Source organism: Microtus oregoni, unplaced genomic scaffold (assembly GCF_018167655.1).
Source record: "Microtus oregoni isolate MIOR12 unplaced genomic scaffold, Mior012 000023F_ref0000262, whole genome shotgun sequence".
In the NCBI taxonomy this organism is placed as follows: domain Eukaryota; kingdom Metazoa; phylum Chordata; class Mammalia; order Rodentia; family Cricetidae; genus Microtus; species Microtus oregoni.
In genome coordinates, this window is record NW_024543082.1 from 557,756 (window position 1) to 573,283 (window position 15,528).

Sequence of the window (15,528 nt, forward strand, 5' to 3'; positions counted from 1 at the left end):
AGGTCCTGAGTTCAATTCCCAGCAACCACATGGTGGCTCACAACCATCTGCAGAGAGATCTGGCGCCCTCTTCTGGCCTGCAGGCAGACACACAGACAGAATATTGTATACATAATAAATAAATATTTAAAAAAAAAAACTGACATTAAGTAAGGAGTGGGGGTTCCCAGCTTTTTCTGTATTTTATTAATTCCCAGAAGAAAAGACACTCCTGTTTTCATTAGTTTGGTTTTTACATGGGAAGGAATTATATATAATTAAATGTATGCAAATGATCTCCAAAGTCCTGCTTTATTTTTTAGCAAGAACAGACATCTATTTAATATTCTGAAGACTAATGTAGGGCATAAGAGTGTTGATACTCAAGAATCTCCTACAGAAAAAAAAATTGTTTTCAAAATATAAAGAAGCTAAGTAAAATTCAAAGATTAATGATAAAACTCACATATAAAAATTACTATAGTGTTAGATAATGGTAATAATTATATAACCGTGTGAAAATATTTTTCAAACCACTGAGTTATAAAGAATTAATAAGATTATATAAAAATGTAAAATACACAAGGGCACACTACAACTTCCACAATGAGATTTTTCTTTGTTTTGTTGGTTTGTTTTGGCTTTTTGGTTTTTCTTTTAAATTTTGTTTTGTTTGGGGGAAGAGGGTGCAGCGGCGGGAGGGCAAATTCGGGGGACTGGGAGATGGGTAGGATCCGATCTGAATGCATGATGTCAGATCCATAAAGAACTGATAAAAGTTAAAAGAATTTTTAAAAATGCAATATACCTATATATCAAAATACATACTAAGCATATTAAAAAATAAATGATAAATCAGGAAAACACAGCAAAAGATCAGTGATCTGAATCCATACAAGGTGCCACAGATCAGAACAAAACATGAAGACTTCAACAGAAGAAGAGAAAAGATACACATACATCCTGTAAGTAGCCAGAAAAACATACAGAAAAATGACTGAACTCTGAAAATGCAAAATTCATATGGAAATCTCATTTTCTGTCTATCATACCACTGGGGAAGGTGACGAGACAAGGCTATAATGCCACTGCCTTTAAAAATCAGTAGAGAAATGGCTGCTCTCACACACTATCAGTGAAAACAGCTTACAAGCCTTGAAATTTGGTATTATTTTTTAAAAGCCTTTTCCAGATCTGAAAACTTTAAGTAGGGACGGCAAGACAGTCAGTGAAGATAGCATTGGTCCTAACACCCAGAGTACAAGTCCCCGGATTCCCCATGGGAGAAAAAGAGAACTTATTTCCACGAGTTGTCCTTTGACCCTCCAGGGGGAGCGGGGGCTGAGGAGATGGCTCAGCAGTTAAGATCACTGGCTGCTCTGGCAGAGAACTGGGGTTCAGTTCCCAGCACCCATATGGCAGTTCACAACTGTCTATAACTCCAGTTCCAATGGATCTGATGCCCTCTTCTGGCCTTGTAGGCACCAGGCATGCATGTAATACATATACATATTTATGAAACACACGTACATATAAAATAAAGAAACCTAAAAAATATTTTTAAAAACAAACTTTCTAAAAGCAAATACACCTTTAATCCCAGCACAAAGAAGGCAGAGGCTGGCGGATCTCTGAGTTTGAGGCCAGCCTGGTCTACAGAGTGAGTTCCAGAACAGTCATGGCTACACAAAGAAACTCTGTCTCATAAAACAAACAAACAAACAAAAAATCCAAAACATAAAAGGAAATACAAGTAAAAGAAAATTCAAGGTGATGATCATATTTGGTTCCTGAAATGGTCTTGCCAGTGTCAGACACCACTTCCGGCTTCTAGACCACACCAACGTTCCATCAGATAACAGAGCGGAGCACCAGCAGTGGGCCTGCCTGCGTGGAGCAGGCTATGCTAGCAACACAGACACATAAGCAGCTGGAACTGAAGCAGAAAACACAGGAACTAGAAACGGGGAGCAAAGGGAGTCAAGAGCTCCCCGACAGAGCGTCAGACTACAGAGGCTACACACACAGACAAGTCCCAGTTAGCAGTGTTTCATTAAGATCTTACTGATTTCAGGATTTCTGATCTCCTCTTTGATTGAAGCACATTAATCTGAGGAAAGATAAACTTGGTTAAGCATCCGTGAATTAAATACTAACTCAGAATACAAGATTCTAAGCATGCCTGTCCTAACGATCCCAAAACAAAAGAAGAATCAAAGCTTGGGTTTTTCATTGTTAAACCTCTTTTGGCGAAAAGACTTATGACAAGCATACCAATGGATACCCAACCACACTCATGCTCAGTGAAAACACTGGTTCTTCAAATTACAGCAGCGTTGTCATGGACATTTGAGTACTTGAGCATGTGGCATCTTCCTCCACCCTCATCTACTTGAAGATCCAGGTTCAACCACAGCCGTAGTGCAAATTATCACCATTTCCTCTTTCTATCTTTTCTGGACTGCCAATGTTTCCCTTCTTCGTTCCATGTAATCTCTTCTCCACACAGTTCCACAGTGATTTTCCAATATAAACGAAGTCACATTACCTTCAGTGCTAAATCCTGCAACCTCCTAGCATGTCCCCAAAAGCCACTGTGCCGAGGCCCCTGCCACCGGCTCCAGCCCCATGGTCTATTCCTCTGCCTTTTCTGGGCTCCTGCCAGACCATCACTGTCCCACAGATGCCTTGGTTTGGCTGTTCTGCCTCCATGTCAGGATGCTCTGCCCTCATGACCTAGAGTTATCTCTTGCTAACCCGGGCTTCAGCTACACACCATCCTCTCACACAGGTCTAACTTGGCCCCTGACTCGCTAGCCACTATATCCATTCTACTTAGCGATAACATTTTGAAAGACCCCAGCTTAGCTGCTGTAACACCATTTTGCAAGGCTTTCACACAAACAAGTATAAGTTCAAGGTAAAGTCAGTACTCCTAGGCTGCCAAACAGGATATCTGTGGTCAGACATCAGGCCTAGGAGGGGAACGAAAAGTTCTGGGAAAAACTACATGTGCCCTAGATAGAGCCAAGTCAGCTATTATCAGATCTTCATGTCCCCGAGGAACTTGTCCCCAAGTGAACCCATCGCCTCATTCGAACTGATCAATGGGATCCCTGTAACCATGCATCTGCTTCTGTATGCCTGCTTCTGCCACCCGTTTCCATATAAAAGACCCCCTGCCCAGCCTGAGGGCGCCCAAGTCTTCCAAATAGACTCTGGTGCCAGCAGGTACCTGTGCACCGCTCAATTAAAAAACCTCTTGCTATTGCAGCCAGTGGTCTCAGACTGTTCCTTGGGTTCAGGGGTCTCCTCCTGAGGGAAGGTCCTCTCTGAGGGTCTTTCAATTTATAACTACTTTTCTTTGTTTTGTCTTTGTTTTTGTTCTTAAGACAGAGTCTCACCATGTAGCTCTGACTATCACAGTGAGTTCCAGCTCACTATGGAGACTAGGCCTGCCTCTGCCTCCCCAGTGCTTACTTGCTGCTTTCTGACGATGTCTTTTCCCCAGCTAAATCACCATGAGATTGGGGCCTTCTTCTCAGTTCTAGTCCCTAAGTAGAACATAGTAAGCACTCCATAAATATATGTTAAAGTAATGGATTTAAGTATCTTAATTATGATCGACTTACTGAAATGCCAGCATAATTATGAGTTTTCAGGGGTAGGGTTAAGCTCAGTTGGCAGACTGCTCGCCTACATGCACAAAGGTCTGGATTAAAACCCCAGGATTGCCCAAGACAGGAGTCATGGTGCATGTCAATAATCCCTGGGAATAGAGGCAGGAGGATTGTGAGTTCAAAGCTATCCTTGGCTACATAGTGAGTTCGAGGAGGAAGGAGGCTTTAACTGGATCTTTTGCAGCTCTAGAAATTTCTAACAAATATTTTTGCTGCCTTTTTTAAACAAAAAAACAGTTTATTTAAATATAACGTTATCCAAAAGAGGCCCTCACTCTTTATTAATGCTGCCAAGAAGAGCACAGAACGCCTTCCAAATGTCTTTAATAAGGGAATTGTAAAACACAGTCTTAAAAACAAAAGCAGACCAAGAAAACTCTAAGCCTGACTTTCTTCCTTCTCACTGGTTTCTTCTGCCTGTCTGCTTCACAGCCTGTTCAATTCTGAGAAATACACTGATCCCGGATGCTGAGCGCAGGTTGAGGGGGGCACTGTTCAGATTCCCCCAGATGCCCAGTGTAGGCTGGGGAGGGGGGCTGTTCCAACTCAGGTTTCTGTTTTGTCCTCTTTATTTGAAAAAAAATTCAAACTCAAGGAAAATTCAAATCTTAGAGCATCTAAAGTACCTTACACTTTGGAGTATCCATTACTATTATTCTCTAAAATAGCTACTTTGGTCACACACACACACAAAAAAAATGATCCAAGAATTCTCTTGAGAAAAATTATAGTTAGAAGGGAGTGAGCATGGAGGCTAACTTAGTATTGTCGCATGAACTCAAAGGAAATGCCCAATTATTATGTTTCAGTTGGAAAATAATGGATATTTTAGCTAAAGCCCAAGCGGTACTTTAAAGGAAAATGACTCCCAAAGTGAGTGACACTATGAGGAGGTGTGGCCTTGTTGGAGGAAGTATGTCATTGTGGAGGCGGGCTTTGAGGTCTCATACATGCTCAAGCCACACTCAGTGAGACAGATTACTTCCTGGTGCCTTACATCTTGAATCAAGATGTAAGAACTCTCATCTCCTTCTCCAGCACCATGTCTGCCTGCATGCTACCTTCCTTCCCGCCATGATGATAATGGATGAAACCTCTGAACTGTAAACGAGCCACCACAATTAAGTGCTTTCCTTAGAAGAGTTGCCATGCTCAGATTGGAGAGATGGCTCGGAGGTTAAGACCCAGCTCTTCCAGAGGTCCTGAGTTCAACTCTCAGCAACCACATGGTGGCTGGCTCACAACCATCTGTAATGAGATCTGGTGCCCTCTTCTGGCATGTGGGCATACGTGCAGGCAGAACACTGTACACACAATAAATAAATCGTTTTTTAAAAAAGTTGCTATGGTCATAGGGTCTCTTCACAGCAACAGATATTGCAACTTAGCCTATCATACACAAAATTCATAACATTATATCATTCACTCTTTAAAAAACAAAAATAATATACTATTTTCCAACCACTGGGACTGAAGGCCAGGAATACTCTGGGACTACAGGACTACCCAGTCTATAAATGCTGGCCACACGAGCATGAGGACCTGAGTTCAGTCCCCAGAACCATGGAAAAAAGCTGGGTGCATGAGCACATTCCTAAAATCCCACTCTGGGGAAGGGAAAAGGCAGAATCCTGGGACTCAACCTAGCCTAGCTCCAGGCCATTGAGAGAACTGTGAACAAGAAAAAAAAATTATATATACATATATATAATATATATGTATACATATATATACACATACATATAATTATATATTTGTGTGTATAATTTTATATAGACATTTCCATAACACCCAAGTTTGTGTGTGCACACATACATACACATATATACACACAAAACTACAATAATCTAGAAATAGAAAAGAATATAGCAACCAGAGAGATGTTCAGTTAGTAAATTGATGTTCTTGAACACAACAATCAGCAATCAATCCCTAGACTCCACATAAAAAATGCTAAGCAGTGGGGGTGCATGCCTTTAATCCCAGCACTAGGGAGGCAGAGGCAGAGGGGTCTCTGAGAGTTCAAGGCCGGCCTGGGCTACAGAGCAAGTTCCAGGACAGCCAGGAGTACACAGAGAAACCCTGTCTCAAAAAACAAACAAACAACAACAACAACAAAGCCAGGCATGGTAAAGAGTATTTGTAATCCCAATGATGAACAGATGAAAAGGATCCCAGGCGCTCACCAGCTCACCAGACGGCCAGGATAGCCCAATTGGTGAGCTGCAGGCCAGTGAGAGATCTGCCTGAACGAAGATGGACAGTATTCTGGAGGACATCTGAAGTGCACACACACGCGTAAGCAAAGACCTACGGTCACAAACATGCATACCAAAAGATAAAGAAATACACATCTCCTGTCTCTCCCCGTGTGCCGGGTGGAACCATACAGCCCTGCTACTGTCTTCCACCTCCACAGGGAGTCAAATCCTCCATGGGCCTGGGGTTTCCTCTTCAAAAGCAGCCAATGAATTCCAGACAACTTCTGCAGCTACTGAAGCTGCTGCCACTAAGTACATACGGATCACACGTATGCTGCTCGGAGACAAGGGGAAGCAGGCGCTTCACCCAGAAAAACAGTTCTCACGGTGCATTCCCTGAGAAGGTGCTGTTTGGGGATTATGTTAAGAAGCACTAATAAAAGTTTTGAAAAATTGAAAAAGACACATATTTTAATGTTGCCAGTAAAAGCTAACACTATTTAAGCCTGAGAGTCAAATATCAAGTAAGTTGAACTAGAACTGCCGCAGAATAAAATGTGTATAGGATATTATAGCTAAGGAAAAAGGAAAGGAATCAGCACCAAAGGCATCTATATTCACATACCTGTGTGCACACAAAGACATACATAACCAGGTGGAAGTCATATTTCCCACTGGAGGTAACAATGTAGAACTGCCCAGTACTCCAAAGACTGAGGCAGAAAAGTATCAAGTTGAGGCCAAGACGGGTTACACAGTGAGATTGAGGCCAGTCTAAGATACCTCAAAAAAGCATTAAATTACAAAAATGGCGTTTTAATTTTAAATTCCAAGAAAAAGCATTCTGTATTCTTCCTAGGACAATCACTCAAAGGAGCCTGCTAGGTAACCATTGCTGGGAGACAGGAGGCGGGCAAGACCATACCTGAAGGACATAGTCGAGGGCTATGTGCCGGAAGCACTTCCTCGTGGCGGTGAGGATGTTTGTGGCCTCTTCCACTTCGTGCTGCTTGTTTCTCTGAACTTGGGCGTTTTTCACTAGTGCATTTTCCTTTTCTTCGCTGACTTTTTCGAATTGTTTCTTGGCATCTTTGAATTTTCTAAGATCTCTAAAAAAAAAAAAACTTTCTTCAAAATTCTGGCAAGACAATCTCAGAATTCTACACTATTGTCCCTTCACTCGCGTGTGTCATCAGACACGGGCAGTCATGGCTAATCCACCTGAAGTTCACATCCTTCCCCAGCTCCTGGGCGCCACCATCCTCAGATGCCTGAACCAAGGAAGTTCAGGTCTGGGATTCCCGTGATGCAGGGACATGTATACAGACTTCCAGTCTGTAGCTTAATCCAATGCTCAGAGCTGAAAGCTCAAACTGTTTCAGATTTGGACTATTTTAGATCCCTAGATTTTGGACTATGAGTATCATCATTCTGTGTATATAGATCTTCATAAAGTGAGCTAATGTTTCATTATTTTCATCTATATGATTCAAATGGAAATAATGATAAAAAATTGCAACAGAACAAAAAAAATTATATTTTTCTAAAGATAATTTCAAAGCATGTACTTGGTTTAAACATGATACTGTTTTCTAAACAGTAGTGTAGGGCTTACTATTGAGAATGTGTATGGGAATGCAGATATGAATGGCCTTCCCCAAAACTTAAAATTTATTTACTTTCCAGATAAATCCTAAGAACCTGGGAAGTATTTAAGACCTACTATTGATTTTAAGAAACAGTACTCATAAGCCCACCTCAAGGGCAACACTGTTGGGGAATATTATTTTAAGGTTTGTTACTTTTGTTTATGATACATTTGTTTAACTCTGTGAAGCTGTGATTGACTGTCTAAAACACCTGCTGGTCTAATAAAGAGCTGAATGGCCAATAGTGAGGCAGGAGAAAGAATAGGCGGGGCTAGCAGGCACAGCGTATAAACAGAAAGAGAACCGAGGCAAAGGAGGAACAGCAAGAGATCAAAGAGAGGAGGACATAAGAGGCCAGCCATGGAGCCAGCCATGGAGCCAGCCACGGAGCCAGCCACGGAGCCAGCCACGGAGCCAGCCACGGAGCCAGCCACGGAGCCAGCCACGGAGCAGGAGTAAAAGTAAGATAACAGAAATAGAGAAAGGTAAAAGCCCAGAAGCAAAAGGTAGACGGGTTAATTTAAGAAAAGGTGGCAAGAAACAAGCCAAGCCAAGGCTGGACATTCTACAACTAAGAATAAGCCTCTGTGTGTGATTTATTTAGAAGCTGGGCTCCCCAAAACACCAAAAGAGTAAAACATCACACAACACACCTGCAACCACAATTTTGGGGGCTATGGAAAGAGGCTGTTGGTGGCCAGGCCAGCCTGGGCTACAGAGCAAGGTTCTGTTTCAATACCAAAAAAAATGGAAGCAGAAGAAACCATTTCTTGTTAAGAGGAAATTATTTGGTTAAAAAAAAAACATAAAGAATAAAATTTAAAAGTCTGGAAAGGTGAAGCCCCTGACCCTTAGTGACCTCTCTGCGGCCACTGCTAGAGCACCGCTGACAAACTAAGCTGAAGACGAATGGTTTTTAATTATCATAGAATACGTCTAAGAAAGACTATGTAATGGGTTTAAAACATTCCACAAGTTTCTGTGTATAACTAAGACTTTCTGAGTATTAAAGCATTCTGAAGTAATTTGGAAAAAAAAGCTGTGAGGGGCTGGGGAGATAGCTCAGTTGTTTAGAGCACTGGCTGCTCTTCCAGAGGACCCGGGTTCAATTCCCAGCACCCGCATGGTGACTCACACCTGTCCGTAACTCCAGTTCCAGGGGATACAACATCCTCACCCAGACATACAAGCAAAACACCAATGTACATTAGACAAATAAATCTTAAAAGAAAGAGAGAGAGAGAGAGAGAGAGAAGAAAGAGAAAAGAAAAGAGTCCAGAGCTATGAGACATCTTTGTAGGCTAATTCTAATCTACTGGGCTAAGCCCTAAACACTGTGTGAAAAACCCAAGCCCAAAACTACTCAAAACAGCCGTAGATAATATTTGACACTATTCCTATATTATAATGTTCCTCGTCTTTTTTTTTTTTTTTTTTTAATACAGGGTTTCTCTGTAGCTCTGGTTGTCCTGGAACTCACTCTGTAAACCAGACTGGCCTCGAACTCAGAGATCTGCCTGCCTTTACCTCCCAAGTGCTGGGATTAAAAGTGTGTGCCACCACCGCCCAGCTCCTTACTTATTTTTAACACTGTACTAGAATTAACTGGCATTTATAAACTCTCTGCTGGAAACCATAGGAGAAAAACTAAATTATGAATGTGGAAAAAAGTTTTTCTTAACTTGTCAAACCTGGACTTTTTTTTTTTACTTTTACTTTGATTTTATTTCATATGTAAACATGGTGAATCTCTTCCAAAGGGTCACATATAACAACATGTCACTTCTGTGGCTCTTTCTCATCTTTTATCTTCTCTTCAAAGAAAATACCACATCGAGACAAGACAACCTAGCTGTGAATACAGTAAGTATTTCAACCACGGGGGGGGGGGGGGGGGGGGGGCTTTAAATGACATTTTTTACATACATTTAGAAAACTTTCTGGATTCTAACCAGAACGAAATGTTACTTAAACATATGTTCAAAGTGAATCTGATTCCCTCACAAACTCAAAAGAAATTAATCACATTTCACAAAGCAAACAAGCAAATATTTTCAGAAATCTGAGACCTATAATTTCTTTCTCTTTTGGTATCTTTAGTCATAGCCCTAGGCCACCACATTCCCCGACCCCAGCAACCACTGGTTGATTGTTTTCTGCCCTCTGGTCCGCAGCTGACTTACTCTTTAACGAAGTTCTGAAGCTGTGCCTTAATTGATCTCTGAGTTTGATCAAACAGGATCTAGAAGATAAAATATAGCATTAAATGTTAGAAAGGAAAGAGAAACATAAATACCGCAGCACCCACCAATTCTAATAACACCTTGTTTCTTTTTCTTTGTAAAGATTTACTTATTTATATTATGCGTACAGTGTTCTGCCTGTATGCATGCCTGAAGGCCAGAAGATGGCACCAGATCTCACAACTGAGTGGTTGTGAGCATCCATGTGGGTGCTGGGAATTGAACTCAGAACCTCTGGAAGAGCAGTCAGTCAGTGCTCTTAACCACTGAGCCATCTCTCCAGTACCACATTTTATATCTTATGGACGACTATGAAAGACAAAGATGAAAGAAATTGAAGCCAATTTTAACCCAAATTCTCCCAGTCTCAAAAATAACTTGCTTCTCTTCACTACAGAAAAGAAATTTAGTGAAAAAAACAATTCCTTAATTCTACTTCAAATTCGGAAGACAACCCAACAGCAACACAAACTTCCCTTTCTCCACCCAGCTGGAAACAGGCTCGGCCCTGTGTGACACTCCAGCAAGTGTTTCCACTGGGGAACACAGACAACGGATGAGCTGAATCCCAGTGAGCATTACACAATCTTGTGGGTCAAAGGGCAGCTGTGATAGAAAGACAAAATCTCAGCCCTCAGAGCAGTCTCTTGTCCAGGCATTAGGATGCCGGTAACCAACACTGATGGATCTCACTACAGAAATTCCAAATACTTTCGTAATTTTCAGAACAACTTCAAATTTGGAGCTTGAAACAGAGTGAGATGAATAGGTGGAAAAACAAAACAAAACAAAAAACCCAACAGACAAAACAGCAAAAGCAAAAAATCTCATGAGTCATTCTACACTACAATGTACCACGTCTGCCCAGTTTGCTTTCACGAAAATTACTTTTTCACCTGTATCCTAGTAAGCCCAACGTAAGCAAAAGAAATAACAGAAATCAAAATGGAGTTAAATAGAAAATGATAAAGAAAACGCAATTCATGGTTGAGATTATAAAACTAGTAAACGGAAGGCCATGACAGGAAAACAGAGAGGAATGGACCCCCACTGGGGCATTTTCACAAGTCTGCTCAAGAATACGTCCCTAAAGAGAAAGCATGCATCACTGCAGGTGGCTACCAGTGGGACCGGATACAGTCAATTAAAATTACCTGACTAGTAGCTGCTGGCCTGCAAACCCAGGCTCTGCTGGGAATCAAACGCCAGCCAGCCAGGGCTGCCCTCCTGTAAGGGAAAGGGACGGCATGAAGGACACTGTACGCTGGCCACTCTGAAGACGGCTTTCAAGGGCCCACTGTCTCTTCCACAGAGGCAGCTTCCATTGTGATGTCATGTACACTATGCTCTCGCAGTAGGCTCAATAAATTTCTACTCTGGTCTGAAGGGTGAATACTTATATAAACACATCTCTTAGCCAAAGCAAAGAGAAGGAAATGAAAGGCCAAGTTTTGGATATTTAGGAGGCAGGGTATGACCTCAGCACAGGTAGACATTAAAAGGAAAATGTGTGTGGTTGGGACCCAATTATAAGCCGAGAAACTCAATAGAAAAGGGGCACTTTTTTTTCTGAAACACAAAACCTACCAAAGCTCACAAAAGAGGAATCAACAGCTAACAGACTTAAGAAATAAAACTTGTGATTTAAAACCCCATATTACGTAAGGCCAAGCTGGGCTTGGATGCTGCCTCGCAATCCCACTCCTTAAATCCAAGAGAAAAACGTAGGCTCACAGAAACAGCTGGAGGTAAACTTCCACCACAGTTGTATCCACAACTGCCGAAAACAGAGACAACTTACATGCCCTTCACCATGAAATGGAAAGATATTAAGACAGGGATACAAGGGAACGACTTGTAAGGCACACAAACAGATGAGTCTCGGTGCACTTGGCTGGGTAAATAAATCCTAGTCACAACACCTCACAAGCTGTGATTTATACGGCATTTAGGGGACAGCAAGGCTATAGGAGTAGAAAACAATCAGCTATCCCCAGTAGAGAAGGGAGGAGAATGTGTGTTAACAGGACCTGAGGAAGGGCAACATGAGGGTGCAAGGGAAGGGGGGGGTGAGAGTTGCTGAGTTGTCCTGATTGCAGTGTCAAGACACACACACGTACTGCCAAAGCCTCCAGGGCCACGTGCCACAAGAGACCAATTTCCAGACGTGTAAGTTTAAAAACCACAGAGCATGTGACAAGCACACGGACACAGCGCACACTCTTACCACTCAGTGAGGTTTCTTTAAAGTGCAAAAGACGACATTTCAGCATAAAGGAAATTCAGGGAAAGCAACCTAAAACCATCACATTGATACCTGATCTTAGCCAAAAGGTCAAGCCGTGACCCCCAGCAACTCTAGGAATAAACACACTTGTGCGGCCCAACTGCAGCTCACGCGCTGCTCAGGGAGACAGGTGCCACCGACCAGGGAAAACTGTCTCCACATTTGGAAGGTTTTGCTTTCTTTAATACTTTTTCTTTTAATACTAAAACTTTAAAGAATGTAATGTGTAAAGGAAATTTTAAGATTTAAAATGAACATTCATATAAGAAATTAATTTTTCTGTACTTTTTTCTCTTAGTACACAATTCACAATGCAAGTGGTAAAATTTCACATAATGCCACCCTCGAAACGAGCCACACTACTGTTAAGTTTCAAACCTGGGACAAATGGCTGAGATGCCTATTATCACCAGAGCAGATGCTGGCAGTCAGGTTCTCCCTGCATCCCTCAGCCGGGACCTGTTACAGGGCATTCCTGGCTGGCATCCCGCCTCTTGTCCTATGCTTCCCCAGTCCAGGAGCTAGACTACCCTTCCCCCAGCTGCCCTTCCCTATATAATCAACCACTTTGGTGACCTGGCCCTTTTCATCTACGCTTTTGAGCCTCCTGGCTGCCTGCACCTAGCTGTCCTCTCCCCCATCCCCTCACAAGCTCAGGGTCAGGTCCTCTCTGGACTCTCCCAGATGCCCCTCCCTCTTGCCACACCTAGGAGCAGTCATGCTCCTTCTCCTTTTCCTTCTATTCATCCAACTACCCCTAGACATTTACATTCACACAATAAATGTGTATTTACAGATCTATACACATGTATGTATTTAGGTAGATAGATATGGAACAAGCAGTTGTATCTGTAATGGTCAAAACTGAAAAGTGATACAATGGCCCACTGTGGTACACTTAAAATAAGTCCACAATTTTTTTTATATATTTATTTGCTTGTTTGTTTATTCATTTATTTTTAGGGTCTCACTATGTAGCTCAGGCTGTCCTGGAACTCACCATATATTCCAGGCTGGCCTCCAACTCAGAAACTGCCAGTCTCTGCCTCCCAAGTGCTGGGAATGGAGGTGTGTGCCACCACATGGGGCACATTTTTTTTCCTTTCCAGGATGGCTTCCAATTGGACTGTGACACTCTGCCCCTCTGGGTCACCCAAGTAGCTATGACTAAAGGGGCACACCATTTCACCTGGAACATCCACAAATTCTATGGTGATCAAAAAGCAGACCCTAATTCTTCTCTCCTCGAGTGGGAGCCGTCACTTGCTTCTTCCAAACAGTAACGACAGAAACACAATATGACTTCTGGGACTAGGCCATGAGAGACGCTCGCGTTCCCTCCCCTGCTCTTGGGTCACGTTTGGAGAGTGACAGACTCCATGCCATAAGAACACTCATGCAGCCCTGCAAAGACGGTCCTTGGTGAAGAACCTGGGCCTCCAGCTAAGGAGTGCAATGTCTCCCGCCAGCCCATGTGAGGACTTCAAATGACGAAGGTCCCAGCTCCAATACTGAGGCAGCAACTCATCAAAGACATTGAGCCAGAGCCACCAAGTGACGCTCTCCCAAACTCCTAGCTCAGAAAACGAGGAGGTACTAGAGGTTTGTATCGTAAGCCTCTAAGTTTGGGGTTAACTGTAATATGGCAGTAGATAGATAACACAGGCATGAACAATGAGTGCATATACGCATGGTGATATACTCATGTGATCCAATGTTACTGAGCAATAAGAAGAAACCAACTACTATACACATACTATGACTGAGTCCAAGAATAATTAATAGTGAAAGTTATGAGAACGCCTCAAAACAAATTAATTAATTATGACAGACTACGGACAACTGACTAGGAATGAGGAGGGTTGAGGAAGAGAGAAGGAATTACAGAGAAGCAAAAGGAAACTCTGGGGGCACAAAATGTCAGAGTTTACCAACATTTATAGTTATGCAGTATGTACCCTATTCCACAGCAAAGGTGTAAAAGCATTCCAAAGGAAAAAATGTATTCCCAAATTGTAATATATCATCCATATCCTCCAAAATACTGCATTCCCAAAATAAAAATCTATATGCATTTGAATAGCAAGAGAAGTATTTTAAGAAACCCATTAATCCCACTTGTTTCTGTGTCTTTCGGAAACAAGACTTCACTATGTAGGCCAGGCTGGTTGGAAAGTCGTTATGTTTATTGCTCAGGCTGCCTTCAAGCACACAGTCTTCCTGCCCCAGGCTCCCTGGTGCTGGTGCTGCAGGCATTGCCATTGCACGAGCCTGGCCTATGCGTTTGTATCTCATCCACTCTGGGGAAGTCAAGGCTGATAATGCAGGGCAACTGAATAAAAGCGGTTCCTATTTGCCAATGTTAAGACATAAGCTACCTCCTGACACGTTTCCCCAGTGCTGAGCTGTATGCAGAACTGCCTCAATTAGTCAGCTGGAGTCTTAGCTCAGCTCCTGGTCACCAACCTACACCTTTTCAGATGCTAAAGGTAAACAGCTATGACGGTCACCAAGAGAAAGCTAAGGCTCACTTCCATTTCTAGAAATGTGACACTCTTGTTGTGAGCAACCGCGAACGACAAAATGTCGCATTATCTCAGGACTTGGCAATCAGCGCTCACACGCAAGCTATTTCCCATTATGCCTGGGTCCCATTAGGACAACATATTCTGTGCTGTGCTCAAGAAAAGATGAAAGCCCAGAAGCACATCACAGATGGCAGAGAAATCACTTCACAAAGTCAGCAGGGGGGTGGGGAAGCAGTAACAAATCTACAGGTAGCATAAACCCTGCTTCCCGTTTCTGCCGCTTTATATAGGAACCACTGACTCTGGGAGCGCGTGTTCTCAAGTCTTTATAACTTGTATCATCCAGGGACCACATGTCTCCTACCTGATGACTCCAGGACACAAAATCATTATTGCCCCTTCCAAATCCACTCCTAAGGGGCAGGCTTTTGACCCTGTAGGGTCACTGAATCTTTTCCTCAATCTCACTAGCCTGTAATACCAAGAGCTAAAACAAATCAAGAAGGCTCTGTCGTGTAACCTTCAGTGGTTACGTTCCTCATTAGTTGCTGTTACTGTTGTGACAAAAATCACTGACAAAACCAACTTTTAAAAGAAGTTTATTTCGACTCCATCACAGGAAAGGCATGGCAGGGAGAGAAGATGCAGCCGTGACAGCACGCGCATGAGACGGCGTGTTACATGGCATCTCCACGCAGGAAGCAGAAAAAGATGAATTGCGGTGCTCAGCTCAGTTTCTCCTCTGCCCTTTGACCCATTCCTGGACCCCGGCATGAGTTGGTTGGTGCCACCCACACTCAAGGTGGCTCTTCGATCCCTCGTTAAACCACCCTTACAGACATGCCCAGAGGAGAGCCTCCAACGTGATTCTAGATCAAGTCACACTGATCATGAGGAGACTTGATATCCAAATAGATCACTTTTAACCTCAACATTCCACCCCGGCTTCCTGAGACTCACG

General features: G+C 42.7%; 1 protein-coding gene across 7 annotated transcripts in view; it reads right to left on the reverse strand.

The window, feature by feature from the left end:
• The window catches only part of Acap2 (ArfGAP with coiled-coil, ankyrin repeat and PH domains 2), a 116,166-nt gene that overhangs the window by 43,169 nt on the left and 57,469 nt on the right, over positions 1 to 15,528 (reverse strand). For all 7 annotated transcript variants that reach the window (XM_041672765.1, XM_041672762.1, XM_041672764.1 and 4 more), the window contains exons 5-7: positions 9,693 to 9,751; positions 6,786 to 6,969; positions 2,045 to 2,089 (exon numbers count right to left, since the gene is read on the reverse strand). In XM_041672765.1, coding sequence (XP_041528699.1) covers positions 2,045 to 2,089; positions 6,786 to 6,969; positions 9,693 to 9,751 — 288 coding nt within the window. The remainder of the gene's footprint in view (positions 1 to 2,044; positions 2,090 to 6,785; positions 6,970 to 9,692; positions 9,752 to 15,528) is intronic.